This window comes from Ursus americanus, chromosome 22 (genome assembly GCF_024610735.1).
Source record: "Ursus americanus isolate L20-20 chromosome 22, mUrsAme1.1.p, whole genome shotgun sequence".
Lineage (NCBI taxonomy): Eukaryota > Metazoa > Chordata > Mammalia > Carnivora > Ursidae > Ursus > Ursus americanus.
In genome coordinates, this window is record NC_142148.1 from 1,280,617 (window position 1) to 1,300,027 (window position 19,411).

Sequence of the window (19,411 nt, forward strand, 5' to 3'; positions counted from 1 at the left end):
TCCTTGGATCTCCGGGAGCCCTGGGACAATGCCGACCTCCAGAATGCCCCCTGTGCCCTGCGCTTTCCCCGAGCCAGGCTCTGCCGCCTCCTGGCTTCGGTGCAGCTTCTGTGCCCTGGGAGGGGGTGGGGGCAGGGTTTGAGGGCCGTCAGCTGGAGCCCTGGGTGGGACGGACCACGGAGGAGACGTGCACTGAGGCAGAAGGGCCCACCTGCTGGGCTCAGAGCCCCTGCCAGCCTGTATCCTGGTCTAGTTCGAGGACACAGTGTCACGGGCGCAGGTGCACAGCTCACCAGAGGGAGATGTGCAAGCGGCCCAAGCCGAGCGAAGGGAGTGCGGGAGCTGGCACACCACTCCCGTGGTTCTGTGGAAGGGCTCGGGGACAGAATTCCCTCCCCCAGGGGCCCAAGCACAACACCTCACGCTTGGTCACAACATTAAATGCTGATTTAATTGCACAGCAATTATGCCCGCTTACAGTCCCTCCCCAGAGGGAACGAGGTGTCCTGGGCTTGCCGCGGAGCAGAGGGCAGGCGTCCCTTAAGGCAGCAGGGCGGGCAGAGGTCACGGCAGGTGTCCCACCGGAAGATGAAGAATAATGCTGCAACTGAGGGAAGCTGGGGAGGGAGGGGGTTAGGAAGGAGATCGGTGCCCCAGGCACAGCTCTCTCAGAGCGTGGATACACTGAGACCAGGACGTAAAGGGCCACAGATGGAACACTCCCGAGGAACGGCCCCATGCCACTGGGGCACTGGTGCCCGGACAGCAGAGCGAGGGCTGACACACACAGCTCTGTCTCACGCTGTGCCGGCCGGAGCCCCGAGGTCAGGGTGCCGTCTCTGCCCAGGCTGTGTCCTCCCCGGGTGCGGGGGTGGGGGGCTCCCTCCCGCTTCTTCATGAGGCCTCTGATCCCATCACGGGTGCTCCACACTCACGACCTCACCCCCCCCCCCCCAGAGACCCGCGTCCTGACACCGTCCTCCTGGGCGTGAGGTTCTCAACACAGGAACTTCACGGGGACACAGGCATTCAGGCCATAGCACCCAGAAGGATTAGGAGGAAGCCATCAATGGAGCCCCAGAGGAGTGGGGCAGGTGGCGGGGGGAACGGGGCCAGGGTGAATGGGTGAATGGGGCTCGCGGCTCAGGCGGAGTCTGGTACACAGCCAGAAGACTGCTCCACTGTCTAACCTTCCCCACCCACTCGGTTTTCACTTTTACTAAAAAAAAATGAAAATACACAAAGAGAATCATCTCAAATGATCCAGAAAAAGTATTCACAGAGAGAGAGAAAGCAAATAAGGCAAGACGTGAGCCTGGGGGCACATGGGGCTCTTGCCTAAGACACACAAGTGCTTTTGCTCAGCTCCAAAGTATTTTAAAGTAAAACTTCAAATACGTAAAGATTGGAAAGGAAAACAGGCCCATGAAGGAGACCTACCCCAATGGCAGCTTTTTACAATAGCATTTGTCTAATTTCGTATGATTCATTCTGGAATCCTGGCTTTCTCGGTGCCCCAGGGCAAGCATTTCTGGCCAAACGAATCCCAAACCTACTTCTTGGAATGAAATCACCTTCATCTCACTTGAAGTCCAGTGTTGATAGATGGAGGTGGTGGTCAGTGTGTTGAGCGCGTGCGTACACGTACACCCTTCCCTGGGCGATGGGGTGTTTCTGCCAGGACCACACAGATTCAAAGACGGGGGATGGAGGGCCTTTGGGGAGGACGTTGCTCTGAGCTCCTGGGACTCGTGCAGAGAAAGGTTCCAGCACTGGTTGGAGGAAACGCACTCCAGAGGGCCAGCTGCCCCTTGGTTTTATTTTTTATTTTTTAATTTTTAAAAAAGATTTTATTTATTTATTTGACACAGAGAGACAGCCAGTGAGAGAGGGAACACAAGCAGGGGGAGTGGGAGAGGAAGAAGCAGGCTCATAGCGGAGTAGAGAGTCCGATGTGGGGCTTGATCCCAGGACCCTGGGATCACACCCTGAGCCGAAGGCAGAGGCCCAACGACTGGGCCACCCAGGCACCGCCCCCCCTGGTTTTAGACAGGAGGGCGAGCCTCCCCTTGCCCTGTTACAGGGCAGCCGAGAACCCCCTGTGGCTTCCAGCAGTAGCAGAAACGACCATGTGATCATGTGCCGCTGGTCCCCCCTGGAGCCACCACAGTCCTGGCCACTATGTGCTCTGTCCCAGGATGGAGTATTTGCAGAGAGCTGCCCCCAGATGGACATGCATCCTCTGTGGTCAGCCGTGATGGCCGTGGGTCTGGTCTACCTCTGGGCACTCAGCTCCTGCCGGCATCTGTAACACATCGCAGGGCAGCTCTTGCCCAGGATGAGTTTGGGGAGGCAGATGAGGTGATGACCCAGGACGGCCCTGGCATGGCAGGTGTTGGCCGTAAGTTCTTTTCGATAGTCACTGCTTCCACACACCCCCGTGTGTGCCCTGGGCTCCCGTCCTGTCGCGGCTGGAGGGCATCTTCCTCGCGCCTCTTTTCAGAGACGCGTGGGGTGGCAAGCAGCAGAAGGGACCCTGACTGACATAGGGGGTGGAGAATGACAGAGTGCCCTGGGCTCGCAGAGCTGAGGGGAAGCGGGGGTGCCCTGCGGCAGGTAAGGTCCCCGTTCTCTGACTCTGCTCCTCTAGTCTGGGCGCTCACGCTGATTGGCACCCTGCTGGGTGGGTCTTGGTGGGAAGAAGGCCTTTTCTTAAGGAAAGCTGAGGTGCTGGGAGAGAGGCTGTGACTTCAGGTCATGTGAGAATGAGCATCCCACTGTCTCACTGGGGTTTGAAGGGCAGGGGAAACAGGAGAGCTAAGCAGGCCCTACAATCCGTACACGGAGCAGGCATCTCCGGCTGGGGCCTCCCACCTGGGTTCCCTGTCCTGGAGCTCTGTACACCGGGTCCCTGGGCCCCATGCTCCGTCTCGACACAGGGCACCCGCCTGGGCCTGGGCCAAGTTCTCCTGCTGGCTCATCTCTGAGGCTGGTGAATCAGGCTAGGTCCCAGTGGCCAGCTCGTGCTCATGCGGGGTTAAACTGGAAATGCTGGACCTCCCCGAGACAGACTCCAGTCTCGGGATGACGCAAATTGGGCTCAGAGCCAAGCACCCCTTCTGGTACGGATGGTGGCTAGCCAAAGCTGAGAGCTGTCCTCAGCCACCCGTGTTCCAGGCTGGGTGGAGGGCTGCAAGCTGGAGCAAAACAGCAGGCTGCTTAAGCCAAAACCTAGGAGTGCCAGTTGGGGCCTGGCCTGCCTCAGCCTGGTGAGCTGATCCCCAGAGCCCCGGGGTCATTCCAGAGCTCCCAGCTGCCATGCACAGGCCCCCTGAGCGTGTGACAATCTGCTCGCTGGGGAGCTACAGGAAGGCATTGCTTGTGCCCCTGGCTAGGACCTGAGCAGAATTTGTTTTCCGGTAAAATCCAGGCTGGAGAGCCACGCTGGCATTGCTGACGCCTCTGGCTTTGGTAAAGCTCTTGGGTTTTATCTAGGGAGGCTTGGCAGGTGGACAGAAATTTGCATGCTTCCTCCGGGAGTCACCACCGGCCTCTCCCTGGGGCCACCCCGGTCTGAGCACGGCAGGCGAACCTTCTGCCACAGTCTCTGGGCCGGAACGTGATTGTTGACAAGCCCCGAAGGAGCCTGGCCCAGGTTCCTTGGAGTGCACTGGGCTGTCGGGGCCTCTGTCTGCGTCAGAGGGGAGGATTCGGGGAAGAAGCCCACTCCCGCCAGCAGCCCTTGCAGGCTTGGGATGTGTTACTCGCAGGCCCACACCCCTCCCCGAAACTCCCAGTGTGGGACACAGAGCCTCTTCCCTCCCCGCTGTCAGGGAGAGGTTACAGGCAAGGATCTGGCCGTATCACACTGTCCCATCAGCAGACATGTCCTCACCCGGAGGCCCCGGGCTTCAGTTGGGGGGGGGTCCTTTATTTCCTAGTTCGGGAGCTTCTCCTGAAGAAGTGAGGAGGATGCTGCCCAGAACTGGGTGTGGGCTGCTTGCTTCCTCACCTGGTCCTGGCCTGGGGTGCTGGGGGGCTGCTGCCATCCTCGTCATCCCACACCCCTATCCTTCCTCCTTCTCCTTCCTGCCAACTCCCTCCCACTGTAGTGATGAGGAATACACCCTTGTTCTCTGAGGCCATGCTCCTGCCTTGCCCCCGTCATCACCCTGAGGTGCATAGTCTCCCCCACTAGGATGGCCTGTGGGTGGGAGGTCCCTCCTACGTGAAGCCCCTAACTGAGGGAGGAACCATCTAGGAGCAGCAGGCCAACGGAGTGGTGGGAAGGGCTTGGCTGTCCAGCCTCTGGGCCGGGCCTGCCTGGGGTTCCCTGTTATGGCTGACAGCATGGGGTCCGGGGCTTGGTCCATGGCTGATTTTCCATGCTCACGTTCTGCAGCCGTATCGCCGTCCCACTCCCACTTGAAGCTGCTGGCAGGAAGTTCTAACTGTGATGTGTGTGCTCAAGTACCAGACCCTTTCAGTCCATCTCCGTGGTGCAGCTGCCACACTCAGCACAGTCCTCATTTCCAAATGGAAATTTCCTTGGCAAAGTTTGGCAGGTCCTGGCCTTGTTATTAGCTGCTGTTTTGGCTCTACAGGCAAGAAGCTTCCTCATGTTGCCTCTCTGCAGAGAGAGGGACAAGACAATCAATGGGAAGAGCAGTGGCTTTTTCCTGTAGTGTCCTGCACAACCCCTTCACCATCCAACCATTGCCCATCCATCCACCCAGCCATCCATCCGTCCATCCACCCAACCATCTGTCCATCCATCTATCTATCCAACCATCTGTCCATCCAACCATCCATCCAACCATCCATCCATCCATCCATCCATCCATCCATCCATCCATCCACCCAACTATCCATCCATCCATCCACCCATCCAACCATCCGTCCATCCATCTACCATCTATCCACCATCCATCCATCCCCCATCCACCCAACCAACCATCCATCCAACCATCCATCCATCCATCCATCCACCCAACTATCCATCCTCCATCCATCCATCCATCCATCCATCCATCCATCCATCCATCTATCCAACCATCCGTCCATCCATCCACCATCTATCCACCATCCATCTATTCCCCATCCACCCATCCCCCAACCACTATCCATCCATCCACCTGTCCATTATCTGTCCATCATCCATCCATCCATCCCACAAACATTGAAGAGGTGCTCACTCTCTATGTGCCAGTCACTGAGGATTGCACACAGCTCACCCTGGAGAGAAGAGAGAAAGGTGATAAGAAAACATAATACATTGGTAGTGAAGAAAAGCCTAACAAGGCTGAGGCCGGTGTGTCAGCAGCAGTGGGAGGCCCCACTGCCCTGAGGCCCCAGGGTGCTCACATGGGGTTCTTCTTCAGGACCATCTTTCCGCATATCTGACAGCTGTTCCTCCCCCTCGGAGCTGTGCGTCCCAGCCCACTTTGCCCTGCTTGCTGCAGCATCGTGCTCAATGACACAAATACTTTTCTGTCTGTGTTTCATTGTTTCCCAACATCCTAATTCTCAGCCACTGAGAATTCTGTTTCCCGTAAAAATCGACACTTGATTTCCCCTGAAGCCTTCTCTTTCCTCCACCTGATTGTGAGGCCAGGAATGGTGGTCTCTGTGGGGTGTGGGGCTCCACCCGTGTCCAAGTTAGACAGCTCAGCGGCCTCCGTGCGGCACGTCCGGGAAACCCTGACTGACAGAGGGAAGCCATCCAACCTCACAGGGTGGACACAGGCCAAGCCAAGATGTTGGACCAAACTGTTTCCTGTGCATTTTTGACATAACCGGCTCAATTCCAGGACTCAGAGAGCTGGCGTACCCCCCAGAGGCGTCAGTCTCCCTCTGTGTTGTTGAGAAATCACCTGGAGCATTTCCCCCTGGACTTGCGTCAGAAATGGACCCAGAACATTCAGCCCATCCATACGCAATCTTTCCAGTGACTTCAATGCTGGGCCTGTGTCACAGCTGGACCCTGGGGGTCACGAAGGACACTTCTGGGAAAGCCAGAGTCTCCGCAGGAGTGACCACCGGAGCAGACAAGGGCAGCCGGCAGCCGCAGTGTGAAGCCGCAGAGGGAGGCGGCTGGCAGGCACGGGCCCCAGCCAGGGCTCATTCAGCTTAGAGCGTCTGTCCTCCTGTGTCTGCCTGCTGCCTTCCCTGTCCACTCACCAGTGACCACGCCGTCCTGGCCCATCTTGCCCTCCAGCCATCTTGCTCAAGAACAGTGCTCAGAATGCCATGGAGAGCAGGACCTGCTGGTTCGGGAGCTCAGACCTGTCCACGCCTTGGAGATAGGGATCCAAGGCCCCTCCCCATGTGACCCATGGCCCCCAACTCAGATCCAGGATGAGCTTGCTTAGGACCAGGCAGGGGATGGCTGCAGAGCTCCCAGAATTGGAGTGCACCTGCAGGGAGGGCGCTGGGGCCTCCCTGGGTCTGGCGGTCCCAGGAATGGTGATGTGCGGATGCAGCCTCCGCCCTGGGCCAGGGGAGGAACTGAGCTCGGGGTTCACGAGCAGGTTGATTCTTCCTACATGTGCACGCAGACAGATGTACTGGGACAAAGCTTTCTCAACAGCAAAAGACTGAAAATAGCTTGCACTGGCATCGGTAGGGCCCTATTTGCAGAGTCATAGCAAAGCTGCACAGCGGACACTGTTTCCATCTCCTACTGCCGCGCAGGCCCCGCAGACACAGCGGAGTCCAAGAGCGCCAGTTACCGTCTCAGGTTCTGCAGGTCAGCGGGCCGGGGGGCTCAGCTGGGTCTTCTGCTCAGGGTCCCCATGTTGAAATTGTGGTGTCTCCAGCTGGGCTCATATCGGGAGACTCCTGGAAGATGGCGTTGCCTGCTCACCCAGGCTGTGCTCAGGGGCCAGGTCCTTGCGACCGCAGGACTCAGTCCCCGGTCCTCGCCGGCCTGGTCCCTGCCGGCCGTGGTCGGAGGTTGTCCCCAGCCTCTCTGGCTTGGGCCTCTGTCTCCATCTCCAAAGCCAGGAAAAGCGGCGGGGTCTTTCCCACACTCTGCATCTCTGAGACTTCCCATCCTGCCTCTGGAGATGCTCAAAAGTTTCTCGGCTTCAAGGGTTCAGGTGACGATTTTGGGCCCCCCGGGAAGTTCAGGGTATTCTCCCTAGCTTAACGTTGCAGCCTTCATCCCATCTGCGAGGCCCCTGTGCCCTGCCAGCGGTGCACACGCACTTCCAGGCTTCCAGCTTTCGCCAGACTGAGGTGCGTCCGAGGCTGACGGAGAAGCGTCCGACGCTGCCGCGAGATGCGCAGGTCTCGGGGCTGCCAGAAGGCGGCCCACGTTCTGGTGGCTTCTCCCTTTAGGGGGGCGGAAACACCCTTGTGGGCTGCCCCTGGGGAGGCCTCGGGGGTGGCGGGAGAAGGGCATTTCTCTCTTCGGTGCAGCAGGTCCCGGGGCGGGGGGCTCGCACGGACATCTGCAGACTGGGAAGCTGTTTTGGGCTCCCTGGCAAGTAAGTAATGGAAAGTCACGAAGTCACCTACAGACATTGCCTTTGAAGCACAGCCAGCTTCACTGGTTTGCAGGTGACCGGCTGTTGTCATGATTCCTCGAACTACGTATGGTGCTTGCTTTCTGGGTGGCTGACCGTGATTATGTGCGTGCTGTGCTGGCTTGGCCCCCACCCCGGGGACTGTGCCGGGCTTCCCTTTGCGTTTAGGGTGTCAGCATCTTGGGGAACAGCACATCCAGTCTCTTGGGGGCATGTGGGGTCCTCTTGGAGAAGATGCCGTGTCTACAGTGTGTGAGAAAGTCAAAGACCCACAACTGAGTAGCTTCAAACTGGAAAGCGGATGCGTGATGTGAGGAGGGACGGAGGCCAGGCCCGCAGCGTCCGAGTGACTCACGGCCTGTTGGGGAAACAGAACTAAAAACGACATCTGCCAGCCGGATACTCCTCTTCACCAAGGTAGAAGAGAAAGAGAACGGTGTTTTCGAATGAGCACTAAACCAGAGTGCAGTGTGCGACACAGGCCACCTGCCAGGAGGTGCCAAAGACAGAAGAAAATCGCACCGTTCTCTAGAGCCAAGAACACACAGCCCATCGCACCCACGCTCCGCAGCTGGCCGGCTAGTTCTCAAGGGGGGGGGGGCGCCACAGTTCCGTCCGTCCCAGGCCGTTCAACCTCAACCCACCCGGTAACGGGGGTGACCACTTGTGTCAGCTAATTGGTTTTATCGAAGGAAAAACAAACTCTTGCATCTTTCCGGCAGGAGGGAGTTTGGGGTCAGGCTCCCGCCTCCAGGCCGGGGGAGGGGCCACCTTCTCTGAGGATCCATTTCAGAGAAGAAGCTCTCAGGTGCTTGAGAAACGGTCCTGGGTTCTAAGGTGGTGAGAGGTTTTTTTAGCTTTTAGAAAGATTTATATACTCTCAAAGGCACGTACGCTTCTTTTGAGAAAGAATTCACAGTTCCCAGGTTTCTGAAGTGGAGGCTGGAAGGGAAGGGGAGGGAGTCTCTTGCCCTCACAGCAGCAGGGACTCCAGGTTGGGTTTGTGCAGCCAGCGCTGCCCCGCCGGGAGCCGGAGCGGGGCGTGTGACCGGCCGGGGCCTTGGCCGCTGGGGCACAGGTGGTGCTGGGTCCAGGCCCCAGCCTGGCCACCCCATGCAGACTGCCCGATACCCTGGAGCCTCAGTGCCCCCGGGACGTGGCTGTGCTGATTCCTTCTCTGGGGCCGCAGAAGGACGGGGAAATTGCAGGAGATCGGTGAGCACAGATGTCACGCTGAGAGATGCAGCTCTCGGTCATTTTCCTCATGGTTGGTGAGCCGATCACGGGGCGAAAACCCGGCCCGTGCTTCTGGGGAAGTGGCCGTGCGGGGGCTGCAGACAGAGACTGCCCCTCTGAGGGGGAGCGGCCGCGGAGATGGGGGGTGAGAAGGCAGGTTTTGGGAGCAGGGGAGCAGCAGGAACAGGGCATCCTAGGCGCGGCAAGGACCCCCCCCAGGATTCAGGGTCCATCACGGTCACCATTGTGAGGTGGCCTAGACGGACACAGGCTCCCGATCACAGACCCCACGTCATCATGCAGGGATCCACGTCCTGCCCTTCTTGGTGCTCTGCTGGGTGAGGTCAGGCTGGGATCTGGGCAGGGAAGGGGGGTCAGGACCCAGGGTGGAAAGAGGGCCTTGAAATTCATTTCCTGCTCACTCCCACCAAGGCTGGATTCCCAGAGCAGCAGGGGCAGGGGTGACAGACTCCTTCTCAGCCCCTCCTCCCCTGTAAATGGACAGTGAGGAGGGGGAGTCCCCCAGGGCTGCGGGGAGGCTCCGAAGGGGCCAGTCCGTTTGAGGATTCCCGGACTCTCTCCTGGACCCTGACGGAGGGGTCCCAAACCAGAGAGACAGCCTGATGTTCCGGGCTGCCAGGGCCTCCCACCACGGCCCCCTGATCTGAGCTCCTTCCCTGGTGTGGCACTTAGAGTAGATGCCCCTGAAATGTACTGGGCAATGGGAACAAACCTGCTGACTGGCAGAGCGGCCCACGGGGTCAGGTGGGAGGCCCCAGGGCACCAGAGTCAGATGTGGGGGAGCCTGTGATGCTCAGGGCCTAGAGGGGTCCCCTCAGGTGGGCTGGGGTCAGACAGGAGGTGGGTCCACCCCACAGGACAGGAGGGGCTTTGCCCACGGCCGGGGAGGTGGGGCTCCGCTCTGCCGGGGGAGGGGGGGGATCGGGTGTGGCTGGACCTGGGCAGAGCCCCTCCCCCTCTGAGGCCCCACTGCCGTGTCACTTTCTAATATAAACGGATGACAGGGATGCCCGGAGGAGCCTGACTGCCGGGAGGAGGAACGTGATTAGGGTAATTTGGGCCCAAGAGAAGTGATTGATGTGGACAGACAGAGACGGTGGTGCTGGCCCCTGCTGACCCACTCTCCGTCGGATGCCAGGGTCCCATCGGCAGGGCTGGGCCAGCGGCTGGATGGGGGTGGCTCTGGGAGGGCTGCAATGCCACCCCACCCACGCGGTCCCGAGAAGCTCAGAACGATACCCCCAGCTGCGTCGTGCAGCCCTGTCTACCTGTCCTCCCACGGCCCTTGGCTCCCCTTCTGCTATCACGGGTCACTGTCCCCACCCCGGGGCAGCACGTTCCTCCCAGCCACTCTGTCTGCTCCTCACTGCCCACCCCAGTCTCTTCATCTCCTCTTCTGTTTTCCTGATTCCCATCCGTCCTCCTTGGAAGCCCCAGGGCCCACCCTGCTCAACTCAGGGTCCCCACACAGCCCGGGTCTGGCTCTCAGGAGGGGCTCAGGTAAAACTGTCCATGGGAACCTCCACGTACTCGGTGGGCTCTGGGGGAGCACGGTGAGGCTGCCCCCTCCACTGCCTCCTCCAAGCAGCCTCCCTGGATTAGAGCCACCAACCTGCCTAGGGTGTGGGGGGCTCCGCTTCCTTGCTGAGCTGGAGGCTTTATCCCCCATGGGTGGCCCAGTGTGGGTAGGACTCCCTGGAGGACTCTGGGAGGTGGGGGTTTGGGTGGGAATTTGATGTTTTCTTGGGTGCCCCTGAGGCACCCAAGGCGATACAGATGATTTTGAAATGGGGTTTCCAGGGCATCTGGGTGGCACAGCGGTTAAGCGTCTGCCTTCGGCTCAGGGCGTGATCCCGGCGTTCTGGGATCGAACCCCACATCAGGCTCCTCCGCTGTGAGCCTGCTTCTTCCTCTCCCACTCCCCCTGCTTGTGTTCCCTCTCTCGCTGGCTCTCTCTCTCTCTGTCAAATAAATAAATAAATAAATAAATAAATAAATAAATAAATAAAATCTTAAAAAAAAAAAGAAATGGGGTTTCCGTGTCTCCATCAGGCCCCCCAGATGACCTGGGGCTGGAGAAGCCACGAACTGTGTGCTCACTGGCCATCCAGGGAAAAGCACACCTGGCAGAGGAAAGGACAGTAAAGTGACACCTGTGGGAGCACGTGGGCTGAATGTGGGGCGGGGCACGGGAGGGTGGAAAGGCCTGGGCCGGAGCTGGGAGACCAGCTCCACTTCCTCACCAGTAACAGGAACGGTCCCCTTCCTGCTTAGTGACCACAGCGAGGCCGCCCGACGGACCAGAGCGCAGCAGGGGTTTTCGCATCCTTTCTCTGCTGCCCACCCCCTCCTCACTGGGCCTGTCCCTCTCCTGCTGGGTCCGTTGGCCTCACCTGTGCTGCCCTCAGTCGTGGCTACACAGGGAAGGGCCCCCGTCCCACCTCCCAGGACACCTGGGAGGCCATTCTCATGCCTGAGCGCCCTCAGCTCCGCTGAGGCACGTTGGGATGCGGCAAGCGCTCTGGGCACTCCGGGGACAGGGACCTCACTCTGCATCAGACAGGCCGTTTTACTTTTGGAAACATCTCAGTATCAGAAATTCAACTTTGTGTCTAAAAATGGCTTCGCAGGTGTGCACAGGGAGAGGATGCTGTGTGGCTGGGTGGCTGCCCCGCGTGGTCATCAGGTGCCCATGCGTGAGGGCGCGCCCGCCGTCCAGGGACCGCTGTGTTGGTATGGCGGCCGGCACTGCCACGGGCAGGGCTGCCCCCGTCGGCCAGCAGGGATCATCTCCGAGGGGCACTAAGCGGCCACGGCACTCTGTACCGGTCTCTTTCATGTCATTTACATTTTCCACGAGAGAACGGATCCCTTTATCACGAAGGAAAAGGTCTCGTACCTTGAAAGCTAATGTGCGCCCAGCCAGGTGGACGGGCAGGGAGTGTGGGGACGCACCTCAGCCTGTCTCCCCTGTTCCACTCCTGCTCCAGGTCTTGTCCCGCCTGAGAGGCGGAGCCCACGCTCCCCCAACAGTAGAGAGGCGGACAGACGGGCGGGTGTGCGGGCAGCAGGCGGGGCATAGGGCAGCCCCGCAGGAAGCTCTCTGTCGGGCGGGTGTGCGGGCAGCAGGCGGGGCATAGGGCAGCCCCGCAGGAAGCTCTCTGTCGGGCGGGTGTGCGGGCAGCAGGCGGGGCATAGGGCAGCCCCGCAGGAAGCTCTCTGTCGGGCGGGTGTGCGGGCAGCAGGCGGGGCATAGGGCAGCCCCGCAGGAAGCTCTCTGTCGAGCGGGTGTGCGGGCAGCAGGCGGGGCATAGGGCAGCCCCGCAGGAAGCTCTCTGTCGAGCGGGTGTGCGGGCAGCAGGCGGGGCATAGGGCAGCCCCGCAGGAAGCTCTCTGTCGAGCAAAGCAGTGACATGACAGAACGGTGCCGTGGGCGTCGTGCACCCAGCAGACCGGCCGGTGCGGCTGCTGTTCCCGGGACGGCCTCGGGCACCCTCTGCCCATTGCTGCCCCTGTGGGGGCGGGGGGGGGCAGCTTTCTGGAAACTTCCTTGAAACGTCAGCATTTCAGGGTTTGGCCAGCTGTGGAGGATTTTATTTTATTTTATAATTATTATCACTTATTATTTCTGAGCCAAGACACACAAACACTCCAAGGGGATCAGCGTGGTCTCCCGAAGACCCTCTGGGTGGGTGTCTAGGGCCCAAGACAGAAAATCGCTGCTGGGGAGGGGGGTGGGGCTCTGCTTGGAAGGGGCGAGTCAGGAGATGCATTTCCAGTGGGGCCAGAAGGTTGGGTTGGGGTTGTAGGTCCCCTCACCTGGCAAATAAGCAGCACTCTGGTGCTTTTGTCCCCGAAGCAGTTCTGCCCCCGAAAGCCCCCCCAGCAGAGATGGGAGGTGCGGTAGCCAAGCTGGCCTGGCCTGGGGGCTTGAGTGTGCGTGGCAGTCACCCCTGGGTGGCCGGGATCCCTGCACACATTACAGGAAATGGCTCAGCCTGAAGGGTCAGTGAGGCTGACGTTTTCCTCTCAACTCCCAGTGGCAGAGAGAATGTCATGGAACATTCTGCCAGAACCTTCTTTTGAAGGGCCTGAAGAGTTTCATCGCGAGCCCCTGGGCACCGGCGGGGATGTGCTCTGACATGGTTCTGCAGAAGGCGTTCGGCTGTAGCAATGAAATTAAAAATGCACACACCCTGCGGCTCAGAAATTCTGACCACACCGTAGGAATGGACGGTGAAGGTGCGCGGGCGCAAAGTGAGAGCCGGGCCAGGCTTCTGCGCTTCCTGGGGAGAGGGAGGGGCTGGAAATGGTCTCAATGTCCGTCCTCGATGCTCCCGTGTGTCCTGTCAGAAGGACACCTGCAGTTGTGGAAAGAAGGATGTGCCTCTGCGAGCATATTCGGAACGGTCTCTAAGATGCCAGAAGTCTGAAAGCAAGCTGCACGTGGACAGCTGCAAGTGAGACAGAAAAAGCCGGAGGTAGGCTTTCTGCCCCACGGATTGCTAAAAGCCAAAAACTCTGGATGGAAAGCAAAGAGCAAAGCCCAAGGACTGTGCACGGGGCAGCTGTGAGTTGCCGGAGGGACGCCTCCCTCATTCCCCAGCTCTGGCCTCATGGACAGCCAGTAGCAGGGCCCTTGTGACCCCGTCTCCAAGTCCCATCTACCCTGAGACAAGGGACGGGGTCCCAGTCACTGGTCAGAGGCAATCCCGGGGTGCCAGCAGGGTGGGGAAGGGAGGTACCAGCCTGCACGTGGCACCCGGAGCCCTCCTCCTGTCTGGCGCCCTGGGACCCGGAGGAATGTGCTCGTCCGGGCCACCTCTGCTGCAGGGGTGGGAGGCTCCTGGGGACTGACTTCCCTCCCAGCATGGTGATGGCGGGTGGAGCCCCCAACCTGGGATGCCCACTGGCACCCGGTGCAGAGTGTCTGTGGGTCTTGGGAGGCAAATGAGGTCGAGCCTTGAGCCTTTAAACCCCGGGGGTCAGCTGGCAACAGACCGCAAGCAAATGTCCTTCATGGAGTTTTGTTCAGACGGGACATTGGGAGGCAGAGCCCTGAGGAACTTCTCGCTTCCTGAGAGACAGGGGGCCTGGGACCCCTCAGGTCTTCTGGTCAACCTGCAGGGCCCCGAGGGGACACCCGGGAGTGGAGGGCTTGTGCCTGCATGCTCTCCGCCCCCCTTCTGCACTCATGCCATGCCAAGCAGCGTCCAGACCCGCCACGGCCCCCTTGGCTCCCATCCATCCTCACCTACGGACTGCTTCCTCACAGGAATGCTTGCTGGAATGTTCTGTGCGTGTTCGCCTGGCTCCAGGCTGTGCCGCGGAAGGCGGCCGTGCTGGCCGCTCGCCCTCCACTTGGAGGGAGGTTTGCTGAGCTGTGCAGGAGGCTGCAGCCCTGGGGCAGTGTCATTCCTGGGGACGCCACAGTGGGGCCAGCATTTACCTTGTGTGTCTGATGTCCCGGGTGCCATGTTTCGGTGACATGACTCCTGCCCCTGCGCGGAGGGAGGGCCCTGCATCCCCCAGCAAGGACTGGGGAGGGATGTGGACGTTTGCTTGTTGGTACACTCATTAGATTTTCTGAGCATCTATTAAGCACCAGCTCCGTGGGGGCAAAGATGAGCCTGTGAGGGCTGGGGTCTGACTGAAACCCAGCTGGTAGGGTTAGCGTTTCTCACTGCGTCCCGAGCGACAGCCCCAGGGCCTCCTGGTCAACTCCGGAGAGAGCAAGAACCCTGCTTGGGGATGAGAACAAGACTCCCTGGGCGCCTGGCAAGGGGGTTAGTCGGTTAAGCGTCTGCCTTCCGCTCAGGTCATGATCTCAGGGTCCTGGGATCGAGCCCTGCATTGGGTTCCCTGCTCTGCGGGGAGCCTGCTTCTCCCTCTGCCTCTGCTACTCCCCCCTGCTCATGCTCCCTCTCTCTCTAATAAATAAATAAAATCTTAAAAAAAAAAAAAAAAGACTCTCTGGGGCGTGGGCCTCGGGGCCTCTGTGTGAGCCGGCTGCCACTGCCGAGACCCAGGCGCGTGGGGTGAGTGAGGCCCGGCGCCCACCCCGCCGCCGCTCCCCCGAGGGGCCCTGTCAGAGTTGATAGGTCGGGGTGGCAGGGGCTAAGCTGACGGTCTTGCCGTGGTCTGGGCCTGGCTGGGCGTTCCCCAGGGGCTTCCTAAAGCAGCGCGAGGCCCCCACGTCGCTCCCCATCCTGAAGGGGGTGGGGAAGGTGGGAGCCGAGAGCCCAGCCGTCCACACCTTGGGAGCTGGGCCTCGGGCTGAGACTGCGGCCTCTCAGAGCCGCCGGAGGAGGCCCAATGGGCAAAGGGCCTGTGCCCTTGCGTGTGGTGCGCACGTGCCCATGCGTGTGCCCCCCCACCACGTGCAGCGTGGTGGGCTCCTCGCTTCCAGACTCTGGCTCCTGGCCTCCCCTTGTCCCCATCTCTACACCGTCATTCCCTTCATAAATTCAGCCTGGACGTGGTTTCCATGGAGTTCGGATAAAAACTGGAATTCAAATCATCATTGGGGCAGTGATGGGGTGCAGTGGGAGGAAGGGGAGGGTGTGGGGGGGAGCTTGTCCTGCCCTCAGCTCCAGTGGCAGGCCCAGGCTGATGGCCGTCTTTTCCTTCCAAGTGTGTATTTAAATGCATAGAATTCTCTCCCAAGCCCTCCTCCTGTTGCCTAGCGATGGTAATAGGCCAGGGTGCCTCAAGGAGAACCGGGAGGCTGGGCTCCTCTCCTGTGCATGGGGGGAACGGCGATCCAAGCTCAGAAAACATGCAGAGGGGCTTGTCTAGGGCTCTGGCCTCATGGGACAGTGGCACCAACGTGTGGTCAGGGCTGCAGACTGCCTGCCCACTGTCCCCCAACTTTATTCTCCTTGGCGGGCCTGAAATTCTACCATTAGAGTTTCATTCCTTTGGATACTCTTGTGAGACGTCAGTGCGCCTGTTGGAGCTGGCCAGTGAGCCCCGCAGCCTGGGAGTGAAGGGGAGTCCTGAGCCTCCCCGGCTGACGAGGGGTGGGTGACTCCTGCTGCAGAGGTGGGAGGACCCACAGCCTCACACCTCAACTCTGTGCCACTCCGAATGGAGCAGCAAGTCAGCTTTGAAGAAGCCAGGCCTTGAGGAGCACCCAGCAGGTGAACGAGTGAGGGAGGGAATGAATGAGTGAAGGGGAGGGCGGGCATGGGACTCTGCACCCAGCAGGTGAATGAATGAATGAATGAATGCATGCGTGAGTGAGTGAATGAATGGAATGAGTGAGCGAGTGAGTGAAGGGCAGGTGCGGGGCTCTGGGACAGAAGCTGCTGCAGGGGCCGACCCCGCGTCCTGGAGGTTCTGCACATGCACGTGGGGCAGGCTGGGGCCTGGCCAGCTGGCACTCCAGGCGCGTGGTGGTTCTGATGCCAGCCAGTCCCTCTGGCCGAGGACACTCCAGGGGGCAGGACAGAGGGCCCTCCCTTGAGCCCCGCAGCCTGGGAAATGCCACTTGTCCCCCAGGCTGGCCTCCACGGGGACAATGCCAGCAAGAGGCAAAGGCATAGCAGGGGAGGTCAGAGAGGACACAAGGGGGGCGGCTGTGTCAGGGGTCAGGTCCCCAGGGCGTCCCCCCATCCGCGGACCCCTGGCGGGAAGCTGACTTGCTTCCTTCAGTTTTCTAGGCTGGCTAGAGAGACCGTGGAGACCAGAGTTCAACACTGGCTGGACCCTGCACGCCCGTCATGAGGCCTCCTGTGTGCCCAGCCCACGGAACGGGCAACGGGCTCAAGGAGGACAGGATGTTGGCCACTCAGCCAGCGTGGACCCAGGTCTCCCTGACTCCAGGCCTCGAGGGGACCCCATGGCGTATGGGGTCTTCTTCTGCACCAGTTCCTTCCTCTTCTGCTGCTTTTTGGCGCTCCAGTGGGGGCAGGACCTGAGCTGGGGGGATCCGGGGCCCTAGTCCCCCAGGCTTTGGGAGATGTGACCAAAGCCCACGTGGTTTTGGTAAAAGGGCCCCAGGGCAGGGCTGTCCGCCGTGTCCATAAACGCCCGCTGAGTAAACGAGTGAGAAAGCGAGCGGGTGCGTGCAGGCCCTCTGGCCCCCGACATACGACTCCAACTGCAGGGGCCACAGTCTCCTTTATTGAGAGACTCAGGGCTTTGTTCTTGCCGACGGCGGGATGTCACGGTGAGGGCTGGGGGCTCGTCTGTGTGAGCGACACAAGGGCTTTCAGCATCACTACTGACCAGCCACACAGGCCGCCGAGACCGGCTTCAGGACCTACGGCGGGACGCGGGCAGCCGCTGACCCTGCGGGGCTATGTGTCTCTAGCTGCACGCAGTGCGCACATGGGAACGTGGGGGCCACAACAGGAAAGTGGGCTTGGGGCCGTAGTGCAGACCCTGTCCCAGCTGCATCTAGGAGGGTGTGGGCTGGTGGGGCGTCGCCATCCGGCGTCGATTCTGCTCCCCCTCCCGGGGAACTGTCTCTTCCGTCCATTCCGGGTTGGGTCCTTCAGGACCGGCGCCATCCGGCCCAGCCGAAAAGGTGGATTGACCACGTGCACTTGTCGGGGGGCAGAGCCAAAGCTCCGAGGCTCGTGGGGTGCCCCTGGTGCCAGAGCGCCCAGGGCGGGGGTCTGAGGGCCTCTCAAGAGGTGTCCAGGCCCTGGCTCCAATGCCCACTGCCTGGGCCTCGCCTCAGCCTTTGCCGAACTGATGCCCGCTCGCCGCCTGCCTGGCGGGGCCCTGCTGTCCCGCTCACCCGCCCGGAGCAGGTGCCTGTCCGTGAGCTCTGGGCTGGCCCATCCCCATGTGGGGGCCCCTGGGTCATGGGAGGGTTGCCTGGCCACGGACCGGTGATGGGCCGGCTGCCCGGGGCTGTCCTTGGTGAACGGAAAGTCCTGTGGCTTGGAGAAGGGTCCCGTGGGGTTCAAGGAAGGCCCAGAGCCAAAGCCGCCGTGGAGACTGGACTCTCCAGCTTGTCATCTTTATGGGAGGGGGTCAAGTCCTGCTGCCCCCTGGGTCCAGAGTCAGAGCGGCTCAGAGCCGTCAGCCTGTCTGACAGTCTCCTTTCAGGACGGTGAGAACTTACTTTAAAAAAAGCCTGCCCTTCATTTTCCGGGCCCTTCTGCTGCTCCCAGCCTCCGCTCATCTGGAATCCGTCTTCCCCTGGCTCAGGGGACCTTCTAGGGCCAAGCCAGGACCAGGCCATCCTGTCTGGAGACCGGCTCTTACAGATCAAGGAGACGCCTGCCTTTCCGGGTGCCCGGGGCTGCTGCCCGGGGCTGCTGCCCGCGGCCGTGACAAACGACGCTGGGCCTCGGCCTGGCCGCTGGCCCGAGGGCTGCCTGTACCCATGGTTCCTTCTCCTCACCTGTGAGCCCCCACAAACAGCATCTCTCTGCGACCTGGCCATCGCCTCTGCGCTTCAGGGAGCCCTCCCTTCCCTTCAGGAAGGTCACCCGCGCAGCAGAAACGAGAGCGAGCACGGGGACGTCCCCGGCCTGGCTTGGGCCGCCGGGCGGGGGTGAGGAGGCAAGACTCCGCTGACCTGGCCTTGCCTCTGCCAAGCCAAGAGGATACCCAGGCCGAGCTCCCAACGGCCGGCGTCCCTGTAGAGGCTGGCCATCTTGGCGAGGAGGAGGGGGAGGCCTGGGTCTGGCCGGTGCCTGACCCACCCAACCCCCAGCTGTCCTTCGGGGCACCTCGAAGCTTCCTGGGGATCGCCCTTGCCGAGGTGGGAGCCTGGGTGCCTGTCATCTCAGACGAGGGTCGAGGCCCTCTCCTCACCCCGAGGACCGCGGCAGCCCTGCCAGCCGGACTCCTCCCAGCGCCCCCACCTCTCGGGGCGGCCGGCTCCTCACGCCCGCCCAGCCCGGCCTGTGCCTTTCATTTCTGTCCTCTCGAAACACCCGGTGGTGTGGGAACAAAGAAGTCTGCCTTTCACCCACCGCTAATTTCTTCTCATTAAAGGCCTTTCTGGATCTGGGAGAGGAGCGCTCTCTCCCTGGCTTTCAAAGAGGCGCTGAGCGAGGGGTGGGGGGGCTGAGGGAGACGCTGAGAGAAATGGGGGCCTCTGGAGGTGGGCGCCGGGTCCCAGGCCTCTGCTGAGCCCCATTCCTGCTCCGGGGGTGGGGGGCTGCGGAGCGGGGGGGTGGGGACCAAGCGGCAGCCCCCTCCCCTGCCCTCCCGGCCCCCCCAGGCCCCCCGCCCGGCTCTAATACAGGGTCTCCCGAGTGACGTTGCTGGAGAAGGTGTGGTTGCTGGACACGCTGTTGGTCTTCCTGGAGAAGGCTGGCCTCTTCCTCCTGCGCCCCCACAGGGGACAGAGGCAGGCCAGGGTGGACAGAAAGGCCTGGCGGAAATTGGCGGAGACCAGGTTGTAGAGGACGGGGTTGATGGCGGAGCTGACGTAGAAGAGCGTGTTGGTCAGCATGTAGAAATAGTGGTAGAAGTCGTAGAGGAGCCTGGGAGGGGCGAGGGAGGGGCGCTCAGACCCGCGCGGACCCTGCAGCGCCTGGCCTGCGGCCGCGGACACTCGCGCTCGCTGGCTTGGGACAAAAACTGTAAAAACTACTTGTAAATTTTTTGACATGGGGGTATTTCATAATAAACTCCGCGTTCTCGCTTCTCTGGAG

The 19,411-nt window shown here is 60.9% G+C and overlaps 1 protein-coding gene across 1 annotated transcript in view; it reads right to left on the reverse strand.

Moving 5' to 3' along the window:
* Positions 1-18,981: 18,981 nt before the first annotated feature.
* Positions 18,982-19,411, reverse strand: part of NTSR1 (neurotensin receptor 1) — a 44,061-nt gene continuing 43,631 nt past the window's right edge. Inside the window, exon 4 of the mRNA XM_045795053.2 lies at positions 18,982-19,240. Within this exon, the coding sequence (XP_045651009.2) occupies positions 18,991-19,240 (250 nt within the window). The 3' untranslated portion in view covers positions 18,982-18,990. The remainder of the gene's footprint in view (positions 19,241-19,411) is intronic.